Genomic DNA, 16,773 nt, shown 5'->3' with positions numbered 1-16,773 from the left:
AAACAAGCAGACTTCACAGCACAGATCAAATCACCTTTTAATGGTGACTGTAAAAGAAGAGTTCAGACCCTAGGTTCTGAGGCAGTTTATTTCAGCTCAAGTTGGGTGCCTCCAGAGGGACCCCAAACAAAAAATCCCTGGACCTTCACACCCTTAAAGTCTGTGCACCTGATCTTCACATGCTCTGCACGCGCCTCTTTGTCCTATGGTGATTTGTGGTCTGGGGTCTTCTCATTGGATTCTTCCTCCATGTCCATGTGGGCAGGACATTAATTGCTCTAATCTTCCAATTTGGGGAAGCCTTGGGGCCCTTCAGCATCTCAACCCTTTCTTTTTCCTCCCCTGGTCAGCCATTCATGCTGACAGTTCATTTAGAGTTCACCTACGGTAACTTTTAAGCAGGGCCCACTCATGCTAAGCTGTAAGTTACAATTAAACCTACACAACTGATTTCTTATATTCTATAAGTAAACTTATTTTAATCTCCAACAGTGACTAAATATGGAATAAAAGAAAAGAAGGATTAGGTAATTCAAATCCATGAACAAAACAAACCAAAAGAATTACAGCTTCTTTTTTTATTAAGTATTGTATTGGTTTCTAATTAAGTATTCCATACATTTCCCTGGCATCATTCTTCTTCATAGACTGGCAATGGCATAAGACTGCCTGCTAGTGATTCAGATACCATAATGTCTGAAACATTTGTTCCAGTATAGCAATTCACACAATATCGCATTTTTTCCGCAAGGTTCAGAAGTAAATTGAGTACTTCAAAGAAAAAGCTGAAAGATGATAAAACCATGACCATTTTGCCAAAACCAATCCCTTCATTGCACTATAAAAATGTTGTGATACTAAAATTTTTCAGGCAATAGCTATTCTTAATATTATAGGAGTGTGTCAGAAGCACAGAAGAAAGAACTGGATTATTTTTATTTATTTGACTACTTTTATTTACTTACCACACAATTTCAGGAATTAACAAAGTTCCTAATCTGATATGACCAAGGTCAAAAGTAATAGCTGAAGAAAGATTCTGGCTTAGGAAAAAAAAAAAGAACTGAGGTTCAGACTCCAGTTCTTCAGCTGGTTGTAAGACTGATGGGGTGAGGGTGCAAACCCCACAACTTGCACTATTTAGTTCTGTACTTGAACCTAATTAACATTAGTTTAAAAAATAAAGGAGGAAAAAGGTGGAACACAGTTTTCAGCCTATTGATTCATGCATTTTTTACAGCAGTACCATTAGAAATGTAACACATTTTATGTAAGTTTTAAAAGTATATTTTACAGTTTTTATATGGAGTATCTTCCTACCTATTATTAATTTAATGCAGAATGATATCTACAAGTTCAAGACAGCAGAGGGATTGACACTTGCAGCTAACTGAGCTACTGCTCACTACTCACACACTACCTCCCAATGCCTTTCCTGTCAAAACTTCCTTTAAAAACCAGGTTCTTACAAAGTCTTGACTGGCCACTGAAAATATATCTTCTTCCTCTTTTTCCTTCCCCTCTCTGCAAAGGATCACTACGTAAAAGGGAAAAAAGTAAAATGATTGAGAAAGGCAACACTGGAATTACGTGCCCTGCAGCCACTTCTTGGCACATAATCAAAATAAGAGCAAGTACTCCTTCAAACATCTCTGGAGTCCCACCTTCCCTTCCCAGTACCAAGCACCCGTCTTTCCCCTAGACATAAATTTCTTCAAATAAGCTCCAGCTCTATGGAAGTGCTGGAGTCTGTAGTAAAGCCATCACTTCTCATCTTCTCAAAACTCTCTTCTTTCTGGAGAACTAATGAGGAGCATTAATTATGTGAAGACTACTATGCTGATGTGTCAGCACTTGCACTAACTGTATCTTTTGGAATAACACACTAACTTATTAACACAGCTAAAAGCCAAGAGATGAAAATTAATGTGGTAATCACATATTCTCTGAACAGAGAGAGACTTAATTCTCTCCCAGGATTTTCCTGAGAAGCTGTGAGGAAGCTCAGAAAAAACAGTTCTTATCTTAATCTCTGCACCTGTTGTTGTGCACATGTGGAATGTGTTATGGAGATTGTTTACCAAAGAGGGATTTCTTAATTGGACTCTGGTGATGGTGTTTTGATTAATTGACCAATTGGATCCACGTGTGTATTGGGCTGTCTGGCAAGGGCGAAGGGTTTTTTGTATAGTATAGTATAGTATAGTATAGTATAGTATAGTATAGTATAGTATAGTATAGTATAGTATAGTATAGCTTATTAAAGCAATTGATCAGCCTTCTGCAATCATGGAGTCAATGCTTATTATTCCCTGTTTGGGGGCCTGTTGCCACAATAAAGTAAGGCCTGAATATGAAATTATTCCTAAGCATGCAGTAAATAAATTGCAGTTCTCAATGTGTAATATACAATTGCTTGAGATAACATTTCTATAGCTGACAACAGTATAGAATGCTAGGCTTCAAGTACAAAGGAGCATCTGGAAAATAAACAATATTAATAGCTCATATAGATTAAGAAAAAGCTTTAATCCTGGGAAACTGTTAGACAAAAGCATCTTGTCTCTGAATAAGTAGCTCAAATTTACGTCCAAACCAAATAAGTCACTCCATTCAACAGTTTCAGATTTAACTTCTGAGTGCAGACTATTAATCATCATATTAAAAGAGAAACAGAGTAGTTGTTCTACCCATAATATTGAGTAACTAGAGGCCTGGCTGAAGCATTTCACTGTTTCTAAAGTCCAAGTGTATACTAGGTTATAATACTTCCATTATTTATGTATTTATTAGTGGAAATTATGAGAAGTTTAGAGACAGTCAAGAAAACTAATAAAAAATTATGCCTTATTTTCTCCTGTTATAGTAAAGCAAGCAGTTTCCCTTTAAGAGCAAAAGCCAACCTAGCTCTTGGGCAAAATGTGTATTAGGAAAACATGAGGTTGGTTCATTTTGTATTCTTGTGGTTTCTACTGACTTCTCTTGGAAATACACCTGATGCAGCTTTCTGGTGGCAATAAACCTATTAATATAGCATCTTGCAAACTGCCTGCCATCCTTGTTCTGTCAAAGACCATGAGCATACTGCAGTGTAAAGTACTCAAGACATGCACTGATTCAATGAATGAAGATGCACTCCTGTTGGAGGTTAGGATTTTTCCCTTTTTTTATTTATATCATGGAATTTTTCTCCCATTTTTTGCCCAAGAGATGAAAAAAAGCAAATACTTAAGAGTGACAAAAGATGTAGCCAGGGAATGGAGAAGGGGTGCAGTTTGTTGCTGTCTCTTAGCTGGGGGGTTTTCTCTCAGGAAAGGCAGAGATACCACAAGATTTCGCCTGATGGGTGAGGAACTGGGCTCAGCTCCTTGCTCTCTCTTAGGTTTGGAGTGGAGACAGGTGCAGTTTTGGTGACGGACTGTTGCTGCCCGGAGGATTTGCTGCCACTGCAGACTTTTTGTCCACCCATTGCATCTCCTTATCGTGGGTGAGCCTTTGCTCGTAAGAGCAGCTGTTGAACTGGGACCTTTTCAACACACAACCTCACTGAGAAGGGGACCTTGGCCCCCAACCTCCTCTGGAGGAAGCATCTTCCAACTGCTTGCAGAAGCCCATCTGCCACTGCCCAGCCCCGCTGTTTTCTGCTGCTGCTTTGGGCTTTTTTGCTACACTTTAACCTGACACCCCATGTCCACCTGGCCTCCCCATGGCTCCTGCTATGGCTTTGGAATTTCTTCTACACTTTGCTTGCTACCCCAGGTGTGCTCGCCTCTGCTGTTCCAGCCTGCTGCTCCAAGGTCCCTGCTACAGCCCATTTCACCATCCAGACAGGCACTGAGACCAGCTGCCCCTGTGGGTTTGCAAACGAAGCCCCTTTCCTATCTCTTCTGCTGGCTGAGCTGCCATTAAGTGTGTGGAGAAGGCAGCTGAGCTCACCCCACAGCGCCCCCTGCAGCCACGGGGTAATCATTGCACCTGCCCCGCCTGGCCAGGAGCCAACAGCACCCCTGCTGGCTGTGACAATAACTACACCAAAGGGGAAAGTGCTTGACAGCCCAGAGAGGCTGTTATTGGATCTGTTTTTTCCTGTTTCTTGTTGGTGCTGTTGTTGGTGGTGGTTTTTAGCCTTGTTTTTTTTTAATATATATATCTCCTAGTAAATTCCTTTCCCTATATCTTTGCCTGAAAGCCCCATATTTTCAAAGTTATAATAATTTGGAGGGAAGGGGGTCATATTTTCCATTCCAAGGGAGGTTCCCGCATTCCTTGGCAGGCGTCTTTCTTTCAAACCAAGACAACTTCCCAGAAAAAAAAAAAGACTCAGTTGTATGAATCCTACTTAGCTCAGGAACCCCTGCTGTAGTTTTAAAGCTGCTTCATCCTCCAAGAGGAGAAACTATTTTTATCTTTTCTATTGCTTAAAATAAAGCAAATAGCTACACATGCAGACAGAAACACCAGAGGGGGGGACATAAAAGCCTCATGAAATTTATTTTTTCAAAGTAATTTCAAAGCATCCATTTTCAAGTAAATTAATTTTAGTCATAACTAATGTACATTTGACTATATTAATTTATTTTCCAGTTAGGTCTATATTAACTCAATTAATATTTTGAGATATCTTTTATAAACTCTTCTGTTACAACATGGCTAACAATAAAACCCCAGAATCCACATGTGAGTCTGCCATCTTCCTTCAACACATTTCACAAATGAATACTACAACAGGAGGAAATAAGTAACTATAATTTGCTGGTTTAACTTCATTTTTGTTGTAATGAGTGCATTGCCTGAGATTTCATAGCTACAATAAGAAAAAACATAAAAGGTCTTTACTATATGTCACAGACATCCTTTATGGAAAATCCTTTCCTTAGGATTTTTCCTCCTGAGAAGCTGAGAGGCCTCAGGAACAAAATGTAAACAATGGTTATCTGCTGCTGTGGAATGCAACAGGTGGATCTGTGATTGGTCTCATATAGTTGTTTCTAATTAATGGCCAATCACAGTCAGCTGGCTTAGACTCTGGGACAGAAGCTTTTGTTATCATTCTTTCTTTTCTTTCTTTTTCTATTCTTAGCTAGCCTTCTGATGAAACCTTTTCTTCTATTCTTTTAGTATAGTTTTAATGTAATATATATCATAAAATAATAAATCAAGCCTCTGAAACATGGAGTCAGATGCTCATCTCTTCCCTCATCCAAGAACCCCTGTGAACACTGTCACAACTATAGACTTACATAACTGCACACCATCTTTACTCATATTTTCTGAGGAAAGCTCAAAGAAAGGGATGGGAATAAACAAAAGGACAATTTAATATTAAAGCAAGCCCCTTTGACAGTTTTGCAAAGTATATTAAATGCATTCTTAGACTTCTTGCCACTTCTAGCTGACTGATGAGGGGATTCAAGGAAACTGTGAAGTACTCTGTTCTTTTTTAAAACAATGTGTGAAAGATACAGTAATTAGCACAGACTATGAAGTACTAGACTTGAATCAGGGAATAACACTCACTTGAGAGGGTGTACTTGTTAGCTCCATCTTTTCCTGGGATTTTTCTTTTGCTAGTCGTGCAGCGTCTTTGAATTCCTGAAATTTTTCTGCAAACTGAAGGTATAAGTTAAAAAAAAAAAGGAAAAAGAGAAAGAGTAGGTGGTAAGTAATTATACTACATGCAGAACAGAATGCTGTACTTAATATTTCACAAAGTCAGATTCTGTCAGTAGAATTTTTAAATTTTTTATCCTTGTTAGATTTTTATTTAGGATAGCTACTCAGTGACATACCTTTCAGACATAATGTACTCTGTTTATATGACAGGAAATTTATGATGCAACAAAGTTTAATTTGTTGCTGATAGTGTTTAAAAAACCACCTCATATATGGCATACACTCATGATAAGCTGCCTTGAACAGCTACTTTCAGATTCGGGTTTTACCGTTTTCTTGACAACAAATGATCTGGTTCTGAAAGCCACCATGGTCACTATTAGCCTAGAGCCTTCAATGGGCTTCATTTTTTCATCACTGAAACAATACCAATTTCTTCCCAAAGTTTTACAGCATTTATCATTTTGGTAGCTAATTTAGAAAGCAACATTAGGAATATTGAGTCAAGTTCATTTCTTGATTGTTCATAGACATGAATCAAGTTAACAAATTCATTGAAGTAAGCCCTCAAATATATTAAACACTAAATTCAAGAATTTCACATTGAACTGCCATATGAAGCTTGATTTCTCTGCTACATGTACATCTTAGACAAAATAGCTAAAGCGGCAATTTAGAAATACATGTTGTCATGGTTTTGCATGGAAGACGTTTAGGGAAGTGATGCAAAGCTTCCAGCCACTGAAAAGCTGGACGTGCCTCTGTGAAAAACACTTGTTAAAGATGAAAGAAACCCGGGAACTTCTTCTTTTCCCTCCGGTCTGGGAACAGGTAACAAGGCCGGCCCAGCCCGTCTCGGCTGGGCTGGGCCAGGCCGGGCCGGCTCTGCCGCAGGGCCAGGACCCTCTTTGGGGAGCCTGCTGAGCCCTGGCCGGGCCAGGCCCAGCCCCAGCAGTGACCAGGCAGGGAGTGGGGAGGCTGTGAGGGGCCCTGGCTTTTAACATCTTGCCACTAGGATCCCCTCCCCCCAGCGCAGCCACCGCACGAGATCATGCGCCTCAGGCCAGAGGCAGCCCTGCAGCCCACACAGAGTGGCCCTGCGGCTGGAATTGAATGCAACAAAAAACTAAGACCAGCCATGCAGCTGATCCTGACACTGCCTCAGCTGCAGTTCCCTCCGAAAGCACCAAAAGCACTGCACCGAGAGACCATCTGCAGGCCCTGGGTGAGATGTTAACACTTTCAGCGCTTCAATCCTCCCTCGAGTGAAAGGAACAAGATGCAAGCATGTAAAGGAGCAACATGAAGACATCAAGGTCAGTGAAGAAGTCAAGTCCCTGATGGAAGGGAGGAGGAGATGCCTTAATCTTGGGACTGAAAATCCTCTTGTAATAGCTATGGAGAGAGACTCTTTTTCCCTGTAACACATGAAAGCCATAGGGAGATGAAGGGTTCAATTTGATATCAAGCAAAGGCCTCTATGCCAAAGTAAGCAGATGTTAAAGTAGCTGTGATCCTATGAGAAGCTTGAACAGAGAAGGAGAGAAGAGTGGTCCTGTGCCCCCAGGAAGAGAAGGGCCTCTGTTCCCAGGGATGAAGATGATTTTAGAGATAGATAATGAGAACCTTAGCCTTTGAACAGCTCATCTTTAAAACAGTACCCCATAAGTTGACATGGCCCATAAACACAGCTGTGGGAAAAGCTTGTGGAAAATGGGAGGAACTTCACGATTGCAGATTTCCACAGGTGGCTGCTATTCATGAGAGAGCCACGAGAGAACTGTTTTTTTCCTCGTGGACAAGGCTCCATAACCTTAACGAGAGGGACTTCTCTCCCTAAGTAAACTGAAGAAAAACTATTTTAGAGGTGGTAAACTGACTGAAATTTTAGGTTTTGCTTCTTTACATTGTCAGTGGGAAAGAAAAGGTTGTGGGGGGAGGAAGAGTATTCTGAAGGTTTTGTTCTGATTCTTATTACTCTTTCTTTAGTTACTGTTAATAATTTTTTATACCCTTTCAAAGTTTTGAGCATGCTTTGCCTTTCTCCCAATCCTATCTCTCAGCAGGAAGCAAGTGCATTGGCCAGGAAATCTCAAAATTGGCGAAATCTCAAATTGGCGAACCAAAACCACTATAAATGTACTCTTAAAATTGATAAATTAAATCAATTTATTAAGGATAGGGCCTGGGTTCTCTGGCTAGAGAAAAATTTGGCTTCATAGATCTCAGTTTCATACTACACTAACTGCTATAGTAACTAAACATTCATTTTGGCTTCTACTGCTTTTATATATACCTTGATCTTATTATGATCAGCTCAAGACTGAAATTATCCTGTAAAAACATTGGAAACTTCACCAACACCTTCTAAATCTCTCCAGCAGCAGCATACAAAGAAATTAGTTTGCACTGCATGTATTCAAAACGGATGAAGGCTACCTTTGTGTGACTCAATCTCCTCAACTATTTTCAATCAGAAATTCACTTGCTATTCAAGATCTAAAAAACATTATTGTCTTTAAACTACTTCTCCTGGTAGGCTACTAGTTTTTGAGGAAGTATCATTTCTAACCACTGGTATCCTATATTTCATCTGTAAGGTTATTTAAAAGCATGTTTCCTAAATATAGGAGACAAAATATACCATCCAGAAACTCTAATTAAGTTATCAAGAAAAGTCTCAAAACAGATAATAAAATTGGCCACAGATGACCAGAACTGGATGATACTGAGGCAGAGTGGAAATTTTCCAGGGTAGAAATCCATTTTGATTTAGGTGAAACGTACATCTTTGAGTTAAGTCTGTAGCTTGCTGTTTAGTCTGACTGCCTGTTCTCGCGAAAAGCCTGTGCTTGGAAGGACTGCTTCAGCCAAAGGACAAGAGATAAGGGGGGAGGAGGGGGGCAGACAGAGCAGGGCAACCTGACCCAGGAGTTCTTTCTGAAGAATTAGTGGCAAGTGTCACACAAAATCAGTGGAATGAATGTGTTTGAACCTATTGTAAAATTGCATGCATATGTATTTGAGAGGGAGATAAAAGAAGATCTGGAGTTCCCAGAGGTACACATGTCATTTTAGGGGAACGATTCCCACATGCGTCCAGCGCTGTAATAAACATACCAGCTTTACAACTTTCACACAAGTTGTGGAGTTTTGTTTATCTCTGCAAAACATTATGACGAGCTAGGCAGATCATCTCTGTCCCCGCAGGGGCAAAAGGGATAGACGGGCCTTCGAGGTGTGCCCCGGGATTTTCCCGTAGGAGCTTCGCTCGTCTCGGCTTGCCTTCTGTAGAGACAGACAAGGACCTGCTGGTGTGCGGAGGATACGGTATGTATTGAGGGGCCCCCGGGGGAAAAGAGAGATAGGACGGCTGAATAAGTCACTCAGAGACGTCTGAGTGCTCGGCCTCGTTCCCGTGCCTGCAGGCAGACCGGTTGATAGAGCGACTGGGAGACGGGGGTTCACTGTTCATTAGAGCGACCGCTAGCGACCCTGGGGGTGGGTCGACTGAACCTGTGTGTGTTTTTGGTGTCCAGACATTGTAGGGTTAATGCATAGTGTGGTTAATGTTAATGTGTTTGTAATCGTGCGGGGGGGGGGGGGGGAGTTCTACCCGCATCTGAAGCAGCCAGGTGAAGCTTGAGGCACCGGCTGGGGCAGGCTGTGGGGGCAGGGAGTGCCCCGCGGAGAAGTGGAACAAGTGGCGAAACGTCGGGTGAGGCTACTTATTGTGTTTAAAGGTGGTGATTTGTGTAGATTTGGCACATTTTGACCGTGAGGATGAGCTCAGGGAGTTCCTCTGCCCTGGTAGTTTGGACTTGCTCTCTGGAATTTTACTGTGTGCTGTTATTTTGATTGTGTCCAGAGTGTGTGAGGACCAGAGAAAGCTGATGTGGGTAAATGCTGAAGTATTGTATGCTGTGTTGTGTTGAGAAAAGTGGGCACTTTGAGAGATATGCCTTTTCCTGGTGAGTTTGTGTGGTTCTTCCCCCGCATTGTGGTAATTGTATTCTTGGGATTGTATAGTGGTGTTTGTGGAGATTTTAGGATTTTGTTTGCAACAAGTGTAGCATTTTACACAGAAGAACTACGGTATGGTGATTTATGTTTAACTGTGGTAAAGCGAATTAAATGAATTCCAGTAATTCCCCCTCCCCCACCCCCAGCAATTCAAGCCCTGACTCTCGTGAATTTGAGATAAGACGGGTGTGTGTGTGTGTGTGTGTCTGTGTTTGTGGGCATATCAGTTTTTGCTGTAACAGGCACAGCCTTTTGCAAGGCAGTAAAGTGAGTGTCAGTAGAAACAATGCTTTAATTAGATTGTGCAGGAAGAAAACTGGAAAAAACTGAGATTTTGTTAAACAGAGTTTAGATAGAAGAGACGAATGAGTTTATGGGACTTCAGCTGGTAATATAGTAAGTCTGGACTGAAAACAACTTGCCATAGAGTTTAAGTGATAAACACCAAAGTGATAAACGAAATAGCCTGCAGGCAATTCCCGGGAGTTTTTGGTGTATTGAGAGGCTGGCACCTTATGTGCAATGCAGAGTTTGTGAGAGGCACTGGTATTGCTGTTCTGTGCCTTAAAGTGTAAATTGAAAGTTCCTGATCAAGCCAATTCAGAACCTGCTATCTTGAAGCTTATGTGTGGAGGATCACATCTGATACCTGCCATCTGGAGGTCTATGTGTGAGGAAAAACTGAGAAAAGACACTGTGAGGCTTGGGTGGAAACAAGATAGTATAAGGAAAAAGAGATAATGAGAACTAACCAGACTAAAGAGGTTCCTGAACTAGCCCCTTTGGGAGGGGCTCACTGGGAGAAAGCTGCCAGTAGGGGTGGCTCAGAAAATAAAAAGATTTATAATACCTTATTGCAGTTAATGCTGTTTTAAAATGGGAAGGTAAATGGGATAAGGTCCCGTATGCTGATGTGTTTTTTTGCTTTGAGAAATCACCCAGAATGGCAGAGTAACTGTGGGTTCAGAGCTCCATCTGACCTACTGGTGTTAACTCTTGAAAAAGAAAACAAAGCAAAGAGAAGGCAAATCAAACGTGTTGTTCAGCATGCAGCATAAGATAGCAATGTATGAAGTCAGACAAAGTTTATCATGCTGAAACGCAAACCGATTACAACTTGCAAAATGAGTACATCTGATTTGTTAAAGGCTCCTCCTAAGGTAAGGAAGGATAAGGAGGACCTCCCCAAAAGGGAAGAGGACTCAGGCTCCAAAGGTATACCCATTCACACCCATCCCCCTCCTGGCAGTCCAATTTCATCCAGAACTAGGAGGTAACAGACCCCTCTTCGAGAGGCAGTGAGACCAGAAGAAAAGGGTGGAATTTTAGTTGATACAGGGGCCTAAAATTCAGTTTTAAATAAAGCTTTAGTACCTGTGGAGGATGATTATGTTGAAGTGTGGGGAACAACTGGCCAGTCTGAGAAGGCATACTTTTGCAAACCTTTAAAGTAACGTGTAATTAGAAGCTTTTGTATATGCCAAATGCGCTAAACATTCTCAAATGGGGAGGTTAATCTGGAGGCAAATGATATAAAGATGTTAGGCTTAACATTAACAACCATTGAAATTAAGAAGGAAATTAGTAAAGAGATATTAGGACAAGTCTTTTCAGGGGTATGGGCCTCTGCTGTACCAGGGAGGGTGAAGAATGCCCCCCCATAGCAATCAAGATTAAGGAAGGAACACAACCAGTGAGAATTAAGCAGTACCCCCTGAAAAAGAAGATAGGGAAGAAATCAGCCCCAAAATTGATAGTACTGGATTGAGGGCTGTCAATAAGATAACAAAGAATTTATACCCTGTGGTAGCAAATCCATATACTTTACTAACTTGTTTAACACCTGAGCTAACCTGGTTTACTGTTTTAGACCTGAAAGATGCTTTCTTTTGCCTCCCTATCCATGAAGCCAGCCAGAAAATTTTTACATTCGAATGGGAAAGCCCTAAAAGTGGTGCAAAACACAGCTCACATGGTCCATGTGTCTCAGGGCTTCAAAAAATTTCCCCGCTCTGTTTGGGGAACAACTTGAAAAGACCCAGAGTCCTAGGATGCTCCACAGGAAGAAGGAAGGCTATTGCAGTACATGGATGATCTTCTAGTAGCCACTTGGATGAGGGAAGCATGTGTGGCCTGGACGGTAAGCCTTTCAAATTTCCTAGGACTTCAAGGATACAGAGTATCAAAGAAAAAGGCACAGGTAGTGAAACAGAAAGTAATCTACCTGGGGTATGAGGTGAGTGCTGGGCAATGGACTTTAAGGCAGGCTTGCAAGAAAGCCATATGCCAAACCCCGAAACCCCAAACAACAAAGGAATTCCGAACTTTCTTAGGCATGGCTAAGTAGTGCCAGCTGTGGGTTTATAATTATGGACTGCTTGTCAGACCCCTCTATGCTCTTATTGCCAATGGAAACAGAGATCTCCAGTGGACAAAAGAAGCCACACAGGCCTTTCACCAGCTAAAGAGTGCCCTCATGTCAGCTCCAGCTTTGGGACTTCCAGATGTAAGTAAACCATTCTTTCTATCTTCCCATGAAAGACAGGGAATTGCCCTGGGAATACTGCTCAGGACTTGGGTCCATAACAAGAGGGCAGTTGCTTACTTCTCCAAGCAACTAGATGGAACAGCCAAAGGATGGCCAGGTTGCCTCAGAGCTGTAGCAGCAGTCGTGATGAATATTCAAGGGGCATGAAAGTTTACCCTGGGACAGAAAGTAACTGTGCTAGTGTTCCACACAATGTCCGCAGTACTGGCAGTAAAGGGCAGCCACTGGCTTTCACCACAGAGGTTTCTGAAATACCAGGCCATCATGGTAGATCAAGATGATGTAGAGATAGTGGTGACTAATGTTGTCAACCCCGCTTCTTTTCTCAGAGAAATCAAGGAGAAGCAGTACACCACGATTGCCTGGAGACCATTGAAGCTACCTACTCCAGCCGCCCAGACTTAAAGGACACTCCTTTGGACGATGCAGAGACCTGGTTCACTGACAGGAGTAGCCACGTTGCCAGTGGAAAGCGACATGCTGGGTACGGAGTAACAACATGCAGAGAGACTCGAGGTATGCATTTGGAGTCATGCATGCACATGGAGCCATCTGGAAGGAGAGGGGATTGCTGACCTCACAAGGAAAGAAGAGATAATCTGGCTGCTGGAAGCAGTTCAGCTGCCTGAAAAGGCATATTAAGGCACACCAGAGGGTGAGCTCAAAATTGGAGGAAGGAAATGAGCTGGCGGATGGAGAGGCAAAGAAAGCAGCAAAAGGTGAGGTAATTATGGAGAGATTTCCCTTGAAGGTAAGCCAGAATATAATAATAATACTAATCAAAGGGGCATACAACCACAAGGGGTGGGCTACCATTGAAAGGGAGCTGGTAATCCCTTCCCATTTGTGTGGTCACTAGTGAAGGAGGAGCACCAGAAAACACACTGGGGCCTAACTAGTTGAAAGCTTTTATAAAGTGTGGCTCCTTTCCCAGAAAGACCAAGGCTGCCAGTGATACAGAGTGCATCAAAATGAAGTGTTCGCTTTTAAGTAGTAGTTTCCACAGGCTTTCTAGAACACATACCTGATTGAAAGAATCGTTGCCAGCAATTTATATGCCACTATTACTCAGGTAAACCGACAGTGAGATCCTTGCCTCCAGACTAACCCCAAAAATACCCCTAGACCAAAACTAGGTCAGATTGGGAAGGGTCATGGATCTGGACAGCAGTGGCAAATTGACTTTTCAGAATTCCCATGGAAAGGGGGTGTCAGTATTTATGAGTATTGACAAATACATTTTCAGGGTGGCCAGAAGCGTTCCCCACCAGAACTGTCAAGGCTTGAGAGGTGACCAGAGTAAACAATACTGCTTTCAGAGTTCCAGCCACAATACCTATATGGTGGCTTTAAGTAGACAGCTTGGAGAAAATGGAAAACATGTGACTGGAACTCAGAGCAGGGAGCTAGATAGACCAGTACATAACATACAGCCTGGGGATTATGTATATGTTAAGCCTCTTGCAGAAAAGACTTTAGAACCACAGTGGGAGGGACCACTCCAGGTGCTTCTCACCACCTTCACCGCAATCAAGATCAAGAAGCAGAATGCCTGGACCCATCACTCTCAAGTGAAGAAAGTCCCAGAAGCCCCTTGGAGAGTGACACCAGGAGACAATGAACTGAGATTAAAACTTACTCAGGCAAAATGAATATATTGCAGCTGGGGGTAGTTTGTAATTTCATTTACAGAACTGTTTTGTATATAATTATAACTGGAGTCTTAGAATTAGAGAGTACCTCTATTCAAAGTGATGCTGAATGGCCTTGGTCCCAGGCTTTTATCAGTATACTGGATCCATGGGAGAACTTTCTGAGATAAAAGATGTAAACCTATCCACTGTAGTGATCCACGGGGATCAGGTACGTGAGGAGCAGGAGTGGCAGGAACAGGAACTGTGGACACTTCAAGGGATCAGAGGAGAAGAAATCAAGGTAGGGTGCCGGGTGGTCAATGGGACGGCTTATGAGAGATCAGATGAAATTACTGTCTCACCCTCTCCCATATACAAACCCCAGGAAGTTTGTGATAGCCCAAGTGAATCAGACTGTTGGTGTAATTTCACCTTGATACAGCCTGTAGAAGTGACTTGCCTTTGGGCTCGTGATGCCATCGGGCTCTCATTTAAATTTAAAATAGACACGGCACTTTTTACAACAGCAGGACCTTATACAATTCACACTAGTACTCAAATAGTTCAGACCCAACCCAAACTTGAACCTGAAGTTTATTAAATAGGCCCATACGTAGTGAGGAATGTGGGTGAACAACAATTGTTGTTCAATCCAGAATGGTCTCTCAAACGTGCTGAGTTGCTAATGGAAATTAACATCTCAAAAATCCAACCAGCCTGCTCCTCTTTCCTAAGAACATCCTTTGAGGGCTGGACAACATGGTTACAAAGACAGGTATACCTCAGGAGCGGAATAAAAAAGGATCTAACTGGGATATTAGGGACAGGATTGGGAGTTTTAAATTGAATTGATTCAGAAATACTGATGAATAAGCTGGCCACTGCAGCAGGTGGCCTAGCAAAATTGAAGCAGCCTTTACAGTCATCTCTATTGGCATTAGGAACTAGCCAGTGGTAGATTTCAAAAGTACTGCCAAAGTGAAAAAAGGCCAGGGACCAAGACCACAAGTTAATAGTAGAAGCACTTAGTACAGTTCAAGATAATGTGTCTTTAGCTTTCAGTTGTATACAAGCACAGTTATGGATGCAGGCAACAGCAGCTCTGATCATATGGGAAGGGGATGAAGGTAATTTTCCAGCTGAAATTCAGAAAGTTGTCTGGGATAATGCGATTGATTTTGAAAAGAAGTTTCAATCCTGGTGGACTATGGTAAATTTCACCTATGATCCTGCTTCTAATATAGCCACTGCCTTTGTGCTTACCATACATAATGCCACTGTTTGAAAACATCAAGTGTGAGCATGAAAGGTGAATGAAAAGTAGCAAACAGTAAACTTAGAATCCTGCATTACTAGAGAACAACTAGGATTCATTTGTGAAAGTAATACTATTAATGCCCAAAATGTGTGTCTAGACACTGAACAGAGTATTTGCCAGTTCGAAATTCATCCAGTCACTGATCAGAAAACTGTGCTCGTTTATACTAGTAAAAGTTGTGTGTGCCTGAGAACTGCTTGTGCTGCTGTAAAAATTGATAACAATGTTATTTTGTCTAGTAGAAATCATTCTAATTTTTGTATTTGTAATTTTGTTAAGATTATCGAGTGTGATTTTTTTGTACGTGGCCCCAGTGACATCCCACCAGTTGATTAAAACCAATTACACAATGTATCACAGACTGTCACCTACTCCTATTGGAATGGACCTCACATTGGTAAAGCAATTAATTAAACACCAAAGACCTACTGGAGATCTTGAAGAAAACCCAAGAAAGCGGAGAGAAAACCCTAATTACTGTCCAACATGATACAAAAGAAATAACCAGAATTCTGCAAAGAATAAAACAAAATGCAGATCATCACTGGTGGGATGTAATCTTTGGGTGGTCACCAACTGCAAATGGAATCTTTAATAAGCTTGTGTCACCCTATTGTAGTTTTGTTAATATTAGTTGGAGTAAGTTTAGGGTTATCCTTTTTATTGTTAATTTGGAGTTGGAGAATACTACAGCGAGTAGCTGTGTTAACCTCCTTATCAAACATACATGGTAAAGCACTAAAGCATGCTTATTGTCATAGGAATTTGCATGAAGTAAAAGAATTTACTTCTTCCTTTTGGGAAAGGGGGGAATGAGGCAGAGTGGAAATTTTCCAGGGTAGAAATCCATTTTGATTTAGGTGAAACGTACATCTTTGAGTTAAGTCTGTAGCTTGCTGTTTAGTCTGACTGCCTGTTCTCGCGAAAAGCCTGTGCTTGGAAGGACTGCTTCAGCCAAAGGACAAGAGATAAGGGGGGAGGAGGGGGGCAGACAGAGCAGGGCAACCTGACCCAGGAGTTCTTTCTGAAGAATTAGTGGCAAGTGTCACACAAAATCAGTGGAATGAATGTGTTTGAACCTATTGTAAAATTGCATGCATATGTATTTGAGAGGGAGATAAAAGGAGATCTGGAGTTCCCAGAGGTACACATGTCATTTTAGGGGAACGATTCCCACATGCGTCCAGCGCTGTAATAAACATACCAGCTTTACAACTTTCACACAAGTTGTGGAGTTTTGTTTATCTCCACAAAACAATACTTATTTAAGAGTTGTAGATAGACCACAAAATCTAATGTATAACCTATTATTTAAATCAGCTTTAGGACCTGATGATTGGTAAGTGAGCAAACATGATGCTAAGATTTAGAACGGCTGAAGACATAGAAGGCAGTAAATAGGATCTTCTGTATCACAGTAGTAGAAACTGTTAAAAAAAATTATCAGTGTATTGGGTTTTCATGGCCAGGTTTTCAAAGCCAATGTCAGATGGCTCCAGGACAGACCCAGACCTGGCCAGAGCCAAGCCAATCAGAAATTATGGTAACGCTTCTGTGATAACATATTTAAGAATGTAAAAATGTTATTGCATGGAGGTAATTGCACTCAAAGAAGAGAGGACTGAGAATATGTGAGA

At 41.6% G+C, this 16,773-nt stretch overlaps 1 protein-coding gene across 1 annotated transcript in view; it reads right to left on the bottom strand.

The window, feature by feature from the left end:
• LOC129132389 (homer protein homolog 1-like) overlaps positions 1-16,773 on the bottom strand; it is a 233,871-nt gene that overhangs the window by 155,132 nt on the left and 61,966 nt on the right. Inside the window, exon 3 of the mRNA XM_077193184.1 lies at positions 5,518-5,610. Within this exon, the coding sequence (XP_077049299.1) occupies positions 5,518-5,610 (93 nt within the window). The remainder of the gene's footprint in view (positions 1-5,517; positions 5,611-16,773) is intronic.

This window comes from Agelaius phoeniceus, chromosome W (assembly GCF_051311805.1).
Source record: "Agelaius phoeniceus isolate bAgePho1 chromosome W, bAgePho1.hap1, whole genome shotgun sequence".
NCBI classification, from domain to species: domain Eukaryota; kingdom Metazoa; phylum Chordata; class Aves; order Passeriformes; family Icteridae; genus Agelaius; species Agelaius phoeniceus.
This window is presented reverse-complemented; position numbering and strand designations above follow the sequence as displayed.